This window comes from Gobio gobio (assembly GCF_949357685.1).
Source record: "Gobio gobio genome assembly, chromosome: 7".
Taxonomy (NCBI): Eukaryota; Metazoa; Chordata; class Actinopteri; order Cypriniformes; family Gobionidae; genus Gobio; species Gobio gobio.
Genome location: NC_137103.1, coordinates 50,080,610 through 50,089,999, shown reverse-complemented (window position 1 = coordinate 50,089,999; position 9,390 = coordinate 50,080,610). Strand labels below are relative to the sequence as shown.

At 37.1% G+C, this 9,390-nt stretch overlaps 1 protein-coding gene across 5 annotated transcripts in view; it reads left to right on the top strand.

Moving 5' to 3' along the window:
• Positions 1–396: 396 nt before the first annotated feature.
• The window catches only part of tns1b (tensin 1b), a 322,198-nt gene continuing 313,204 nt past the window's right edge, over positions 397–9,390 (top strand). For all 5 annotated transcript variants that reach the window (XM_079822505.1, XM_079822502.1, XM_079822492.1 and 2 more), the window contains exon 1: positions 397–1,064. In XM_079822505.1, the coding sequence (XP_079678631.1) occupies positions 960–1,064 (105 nt within the window). In that variant the 5' untranslated portion in view covers positions 397–959. The remainder of the gene's footprint in view (positions 1,065–9,390) is intronic.

Genomic DNA, 9,390 nt, shown 5'->3' with positions numbered 1-9,390 from the left:
AAGACCCATTGTTTTATTTTTTATGTAAAAACATTGCAAAAAAGAAAGACGGAAAGTCTGATTTTTAAAATAATATAAATCATTATTGTACACTTACTGTAGTGACACATTTTTATGTACTGGCCTAAATAATTAATTTCTAACATAAGTTTAAACAAGACATTTTATGTAGTGTGTTTTTATAAATAGCTGTTCGCCATTTGTTCCAGACATTCTGGGGGACATCACAGGGTGTGAGTGACACATAACCCCATCACAAATGGCACATTAAATTGGAATGCACATTGAAAATTCCCAGCCAAGATATTCTAGCCTCTGCACCTTTAATTTTGAGGTAGTAAATGAAAACAATGGCGGGATCAGTGACGGATCAGTAACAGCGTGTACCGATTAAACACGTGTTGATGATATTGCTGTGATCTCGCCGCTTACAACTCTATTGACAGAGGAAAGTCCATAAAAACAAACTGCCAGGTGGCCTTGACAAAGCTCTGGCCGAAAGTTACAAATAGTTTGAAAAGCTTTGAATTTGAAAGTTATAACTTTTAGAGAGACCTACAGTCACGATAGACAGACAGTGTACCTGCGAAGTTGTTTGCGCTGTGCAATGACAAGAGCAGCAGCCTGTGTTTACATTGAACGCCAGTTGCGTTTCCTGCAGCTTTGGAGGTGTGTGTGCGCGCGACGCGGAGTTACACATCCCAGTTTTCCAACTTTTCCCCCTCACACCCTAATCCTCCCTCTTCCCACTGCCTCACGGCTTCCTTCTGAATGGGAGTTTTGTCGGCAAAGGGAACATACGCGGAGACGCCGATTCTAAAGGAATAACGCCTGTTGGATCTCTTTGGTTGAAATGCGCGTGAGTGTTTGATCGAGGCTCGTACCTGCCGTACTGACCTTCAGGAGGAATAGTCACGAGAACGCTCGCGTTGAATGGGTCGTAAGGTGAACCTGTCTGGATGGGATGCACCGTGAGCTTCATCTGCTGTGAGGACGATTTTCTGCAGATGCCTTTGGATCAGCATGTGGAGAAAAAGAAAGAGGAAAAGAGGCTGTTATCTAAGGTAAGACGCGCGTGGGTTCGCTGGAAGATTCTAGTCCATCGAAGGTTCTTGACGTTGTGCTGTGAACTTGACAGTGAAGCTATATCTGTACATTGGTTGATAAATTATTACTGTTATTCAACTTTTTTTTCTCAGAAAGATTAATCTTGGTCACACAGGTGTATATTTTCACTTGTATTTATGCCTTTAGTTGTTATTTGTCGTTAAATAATGGCACATGCACTACCAGTCAAAAGTTTGGACACACACCTACCTACAGACCTACTTAATTTGTAGGCTAGTGGCCAAAACATTTGTATTTCTTTATTTATTATTTATTTTGTCAAAAAAGTTTGTACACAACTACTTATGTTGTGGCAAAACATGTCAAAAACGATGTAATGTTTTAGAAATATGTAAACATCTCTGGGTATTGTCTTAGTCAACTTCATGAGGGATGATTTTAAAAATGATTGATGTTGAAAAAGTGAGTTCAGAAATTGCATCCTTAGATTATACATTTTTTTAATGCATGTTTAACATGTTACATTTATATTTGATGCTGGTTTTATTTTATAAGTATTATTTAAAAATGTATTTCAAATCAATGTATTATATATTTAAATATAAAGATTATGATAAAATGCCCCAGAGTCAAGTCTAGCAGGCAAATATTGTCCCTTAATTAATTAATTAATTAATTAATTTCTGACACTGCTGACCACCATGTATTCTGGCTTTTTGTTGACTGCTTTTTCAATATCTGGTCCAACCATTGTACGTTTGGGAAATGCACAATGTATATTTGTGTACAAAACTAATTTAAAGTATTTATGCATACGCCTCACAAGAGATCACGAGAAGTGTGTCTAAACATCCAGTCAAGTGTGTCTAAACCTTTGACTGGTAAAGTGCATGCTTAATGTGTTGACAGATTTTAGATTTGTATCAACAACCCCACCTATACAGTTATGTATGAAAAACAAACCCAGACTCTCCTGTTCAGACCTCACAGGGTAAACACAGTCTCCTACATGACCAGACAGTGAGAAATCAGGGCAAACCCAAGACTAAGCTTAGACAATAGTGTTCTGTTCACATTTGGATCAATGAATGAGTTGCATCATTGCACAGTTTAATAACGGATGGAATCCAGATTGGAAATTCATGCATTTTTGCCGCATGTGATCTATTTATAGGTCTTTTGCTTTTGTGTTGTCATTTCACATACTGACCACATTTACATCATCTTTTCATTGTTCAGGTTGTTCTGAAATGTTTACAAGCTACTGGTTCACGCGTTTACATGGTGCTTACATAATCAAAACAGGCCGAATTCTGATTAATAATGGAATATTCTTGTGCATGCAAACACAGTCAGCTCTGTTGAATTGCATGCTTTATTTGAGGGGAAAGTTATGAGCGCCGCTCAAAGACGTCTTACATGGGACACCTCTGATGGGGTGGTCTGCTCTGGGTGGTGGGGTCAGATTTAGAAGGTCAGTCTGGGCGTTACTTGGGGCAGAAGGGCTGGAGCAACAAGCCCCACATTGTTGCTTTGCTCTCAGAAAGGGACCAGCACCCTGGAAGGAATGTTGCTCCTATATCCCGATAGTCATCTTTCATTTTAGGTAACACTCTGACATGGGGTTCCACAAACCTGGGCCACCCTGATATTTTTGCATGTCTTTTGTAAAGCTGACATTTTGCTTTTTATGAAATAGTGGCAACAGCAATTTGATAAGACACAAAGGTTCAAATAGGATCTATCATGCTTATTTACATGTTTTACATGCCTGGTTGAGTTGCGCTAGTAGTGTGTTAAAACCATAGACTGTAAAAAAAAATATGGATGTAGTGTCCGTGATGTCACATGTAGGTTTCTGAAGAGCATTTTTGAAGCCTAAAGTCGGCCGTTGCCATCTTGGCCGCGCATCACTCCCGGATAACTGAAAATGGGCAAAGAGATGGGACATGGGTGGAGGTGTCTGGTTGCTGAAACCACGCCCGTCTAGCTCGACCATAGTGGCAATCCGCCCTTAATTATGCAGAACTTTAAGGCTTAATATAATTGAAACGGATTAGTTATAAAAATATTCACCCCCCTCACAGTTGTCATGAAGGGCAAAATTATCCGTATAGACCAAAACCCACTTTTTGTACCATGCTGTAAACATATTTTTTTCTGCTGTAAAGTTGGGCATTTTAACATGGGGAGATACAGATTTGACTCCATTTTGGAGCCTGTCTCTAGTTTAAGCTACTTACGTGTTGGATTCAAGAGAGAACTCGGGAGGTTGCCGCTTGGTTAAAACTTGCGTCTATGGTAAGGGGCATGATCTTTCCGAAACAAGCTTGAAGCAGTTGACCAATTACAACACTGGTCCAGCAGACCAATCAGAGCACACTGCTTTTCGGAAGGAGGGGCTTCATAGAGCAGTGAATAATTTTCGTCATCATTTTCGTCAACAACCTTTTTTCACTGCCGAAAACGAGACGATAACTAAATAAAAACTAGGGTTGGATGACAAAAACTATGACGAAAATCAACTGTCATTTTCGTCAACAAATAAAAATGAGACACAAATGTTAGGGAGGGATGATTAGGGAAGAGATCCAGTCAGAACTGATATCCTGTGTAAGAGATGTGCACATTTGATTGAATGTGCTGATCTAACCGCTGGAGAACACGGTGCTGTTGTGCTTCTACAGGCTCACGCATCCCCAATACAGCGCTCCAGAGCGGCTCACAACCACTGAATAGCGCACATTTATGCCAGGCAATTGTTTATGAACTAATGCTGATGAATAATGACAATTATTAAAACATCGTATAATTTACTTTACAATGTTTATATAGTAATATGTTTTAGACGGTTGTAACAAAGCATATTTTATCGTCCTTCAACTGCAATAGTAAGGCGCAGACATTTCAAAATAAGAGTCAATGTGTATTTCAAGCTTGTTTATAATTAAAAGTCACGCATTATATATATTGGTTTTTGGTTACACAATAAACTGTATTTAATTTAATTCCCATTTAATTCATAGTCAGGAGGAAAGACCAGTATTTGACACATATTCAATAAAGTATCAGGGTTATAATAGTTAACTAAAACCATTAAAAGAAATCGTCAAAACTTGAAATTAAATAAATGTTAACTGAAATAATAATACAATAAAATAAATAAACAAACTTATTTGAAGCTTTAACTGAACCTGATATGGCCTACTAACTAAAACAGAAATACAAAGTTATAAAAACTATATAGATGTTTTTAAAAAACAAACAAAAAGTGAATTGAGATCTCTTTCGTGTATTTTTAATGTCAAAAACAAAATGATGTCAAAATGTCAGTTCAAGTGACAGTCAGTTATGTAATGCTTAAATGCTTAAGGTATTACAATTTAACTAAACTCATTAGATTTTAGGAGACTAAATCTACTGTAGATTTAGTAGATACTGTAGATCTACTGTAGATTTAGTCGACTAAAATCTTATGATATTTAGTCGACTAAAACTAGACTAAAAACAATTCAGGTGACTAAAATATGACTAAAACTAAATGGCATTTTAGTCAAAAGACTATGACTAAAACTAAATAAAAAATTGCTGTCAAAATTAACACTGTCATAGAGACAGAAACTAAACAGAGCGTTACTGATAGACTGGGAAGAGAGGTGCTGCAATAATGTAAAATATGTGGGAAAATTGTTTTTTGAACATTCAAGCATGAAAAGCAGACCCCCCCCCCAAAAAAGAGTTTGTAAAAGGTAATTTTTAAAGGGTAACTAAACCCTTAGACAACTTTTTTTAGTTAATGACCTGCAAGACTGGGGCTTTTATTAGTGCTGCTCATTGATTCGAGTAAATGTTTTGACATTTGGGTATAAATGCCTTTCCTATAGCTCAAACAGTAGAGCATGGCGCTAGCAACGCCAAGGTCATGGGTTCGATTCCTGATTTCATGGGTTCGATTCCTGACGTCTGCCAAATGCATAAATGTAAATGTAATGTAAATGTATAAACAAGGCCGTAACCAGAGTTTGAAAATGAGTGAGGTCCGGGGTGGGGTGTTAAGAATTGTGCTATAATAATTGTGCACCTTCGGGTGACTATCCGTTTACAGTTTTTTTCAATTGCTAACAAGCATTGTTCAATACTGAAACCACAGTTTCAAAACTTTTCACACATTCAGCGACACACAAGTGTACGGACCAAACTGGGAATAATTTTTCTTTGCTTTCAGACAAAATGCATTCAATCACGACATTTATCCAAATCCAAAAATACTTGTCATTCATACTCCACAAAGTCAAGTCAACTTTATTTATATAGCGCTTTTTACAATCTAGATTGTTTCAAAGCAGCTTCACAGTGTTAAACAGGAAAATAATGCAACAGAATTTTATTCACCTGTACAGCCCATTCAGCTCATTTCAACTATCATACAGTGACAATGTGGGCAGATCTGTAATTTAGTTTATATGGTTAATTTAGTTTATTATTGTTATTATTAGATAATTATTAGATTTATTTGGATATTTAGTAGAACATTTAGTGTCCCCAACTGAGCAAGCCAAGCCAAAGGCAACAAACAGCAAAAAATATATATTTGCTGGATATTTTTCATATGCTAACACAGGGGTTTTCAAACTGGGGTCCGGGGACCCCCAGGGGTCCTCCAGATTGTTCTAAGGGGTCCCCAGAAAAGTTCAGAGAATAAAAGACAAAGCAAAAATTGATAAACGTCTACCAAACATTATAACTGTTTCAGTTCTATGTTTCTCACCTTTCTTGCCGTATACATACTTTCCAGAATTGTGTATGTTTGCTTTGTATCTTTCTATTGAGTTTCTCTCACTATAGTCCCCTTCATCTCGCTGACTAGGTTGTAAAGCAGTATTCTTAACGCAGTACGCAAGCTATATACATTTATTGTGTATAAATTATTTTCCAACATTAAGTATAGCCAATTTAAGTTTGGAAACAATATGTTGTATTTAGAATGTCACACTTACTATTTATCTAACAGTTTGAATGTTTTTTCATACATCAAAAATATTAGGAAGGGGGTCCCTCATAAAAGATTCATCATATTTGGGGGTCCTTGGCATCATAAAGTTTGAAAACCCCTGTGCTAACACACTACTTTCAAAACTGATGAAAGCACATTCAAATCAGAATGATGGCAAATTTAAAGCATTTCTGCAGAAATTATTTTGAAAAAAAAAAAAAAAATCTAGCTCCCTGTTGTTAGTGTTTTTTAGGTCAGTGTGTTATGAGCGACATGCATGTTTTCTCAAGGAGAATTTGTTGCCAGTGATTGGTGGAACTAGCTTATTTTGAGACATGTATGAAGTGTTTCGTTGGTCTGAGTGAGTTTTGAAAAATGCAGATTGTATGAAGAGTTTTGAAAATGTGGTTTCAGTATTGAACAATGCTTGTTAGCAATTGAAGAAACCTGTAAGATAGCCTACACAAAAAAAATAAAGAATATGACACTGATGATGAATAAACAGTAGGCCTCTAAGTTAGCAGTCCCAAACGAGATTTTGTTAATACAATAATGTTAGTTGTAAGTTGGTATGAGATACCAAAGTAAAAATAAAATGGCATTTTTGGGTTACAGAAACAACAGTTACCATGGTAAATAGTACACAATATGAACTGTTAATGAAGCATATGAATAGGCTACTGATCCTGAGGATGAATGAACAACATAATAAACCTGCATGTAAATTGCATGACATCCATGTTGCATTACTTTGATGTGATGATCAACCTGTGGCATTCATTTTTAGAAGATTAATTTTCTTTGTTAGTGAGATTAGAGATCTCGACTGCAGGTTTAATGCAATATCATTCCATACTTTTAATTATCCTTGAGCATGTCTTAATCAGTATTTTTATCATTAACTTTGGATAAGATAGAACTTGATTCCCTGAGGGAAATCAGTGTGCTGTAGAAACGTGTTATGTTTAAAATGCTGAGCAGTGTGTGTAATAAGGTTCATTAAAAGAAATATAGGCCTGACATGCTTAATGCATTATGAGAAGAATAGCTCAGAGACGTAGGGGAACACGTATTTTACGAGGGAGCGATTTTTGTATGAATTGGTATATGAATTGTGTGAAAAAGTAAGCCTTAAAGTCCACCCCTAACCCCACCTTTACACACATAACTGTCACTGGGGCATAAGCAGATTATACGAAACCTATGAATGAAAACATACAAAGTCATACGAATTAGCCTGCAATTTGCCAAAACGTAAAATAATTAAAAATTTGCATGAGATTTTGTTGCAATTTTTTTCATGTGTAACCCCTCCTGTTCGAACCGCCCCGCTACAAGCGGGACTCAAACCCGGGTCCACTGGCATGAGAGTTGGATGCTCTAACAAGGAGGCTAAAGGCTGCAACCTGTAGCATCAGACGCTAGAGCGTCTCGAGATAAGAGGAGTGAGGTTTACTCGCACAGCAACTACCAGCTGGCCTCCGTTACACTCACCCCCCTAAACCGCACTCCCATCCAGGTCACAGCACCAATGTAACCACTAGGGATGCACCGAATATTCGGCCACCGAAAATTTTCGGCCGAAAATGGCCCAAAAGTGCAAGTGACAGCCAGAGCTGCAGCAGCTCATGTTCTCGATGAGAAGAGAACCAGACTTCACTGTGAAACCGAACAGTTTCCGAATGCAATCTTTAACAGTGGGCATGTTTTAAGCGCGGAACACACTTCAATCCGAGTTCCCACACCAACATCGATCAACATGTATCACGAAATTCGCGCATGAACGCGATCATCTGTGAGCGCGATCGATCATCTCTTCCTTAAGAATAAACATGAATGAACATCTAAGGTATGTTGAGGATACATTACTACTTACTGTCACATATCACATGTGGTGTAATCGCTAAATCAGTGTTTCAACGGCGGAAAGACGTCAATATAACTGCTTTAAACTAAACAATGTAAGTTATAACTTTAGCATCACATTTACCTCAGGCAGTCATTCAGTGTCCACAGAATTTTATTCACTAGAGTAAATCAACTCTTTCACTAAATATATGACCTATATTAGCCGTTATATTTATTATATTCTACTTAACCTGTTAATGATATCTTGATTATTTCATGTATGTTTAAATAAACCTGTCATGAAAATGACAGACACTGTGTATAAATGATTATATTTCAACAACGAATTGGATTCGAAACTATTTTATAATCAGATTTAGAAGTTATTGCAAAAACTGCCTTATGTGAAGTTTACATGTTTGCGTACTATGTTATTTGAGTGTTGATTATTAGACCTAATGCACCTGTTCTGAATGCACTTTCTTGTAGTAGTCCTACAGAGAAAACATTAAAATGCACTAGACCTAAATGCACTTTGTTTTTATGAGGGAACATTTAATTTTAAAACCTTTCTGTAGGCCTGTACATTATTATTTAATGTACAAATGAGTGTGGTCAAGTTAAACATTTTAGTTTGAATTTTATTTTATACTGTGCATTGTTGCAATGTGCTAAATAAATATTGGCATAATTTGTAATTGATTTATTCTTTGAAACTTTAATATTAATTTATGCAATTGCAATGCCTTGAATTGAGTAAAGTTAGTACACAGTCATAGCCATAAATGCAATGGTACTAATAATTGGCATAATTTATTTTGGTGTTTCGGTTTTCGGTCTTGGTTTCCTCTTTTTCGGTTTTCGGTTTCGGCCAAGAATTTTCATTTCGGTGCATCCCTAGTAACCACTCCTGTTCGAACTGCCCCGCTCCAAGCGGGACTCGAACCCGGGTCCACCGGCATTAGAGTCGGACGCTCTAACAAGGAGGCTAAACCTCTAGCATCAATCGCTAGAGCGTCTCGGGATAAGAGGTGTGAGGTTTAGTTGCACAGCAACTATTAGCTGGCCTCCGTAACACATGCCTGCTAGAATATACACGTTTATTGGCCGACAGGTTTGTATACAGAATAATGGGAAACAAATTTCCAACATGCTGTGTGGCTGCACATGATTGATCAAATAGACACGATTTATCATTTACACACCTCACCTAATGTACATAATTTGCTTGTTTTGCCATTGAAAAACCCAAAAAGAAAGATGAAATTGCCATTTTGTTTCAACCAAAATCACTTGGATGCACGACATGATTATGAATTCCAAGGAAGACCTCAAATAACATTGCAATGTTCACAGCATTTTATAAGCCTCATTACTGTTGATATGAAGGAAAATCACACTGCAAGAAATCGAGATTGAGATTTGTTTGACTGGTAGATGAAGATCACAGCTCACTGCGTTCTCTCATCTGTTCCTAACTA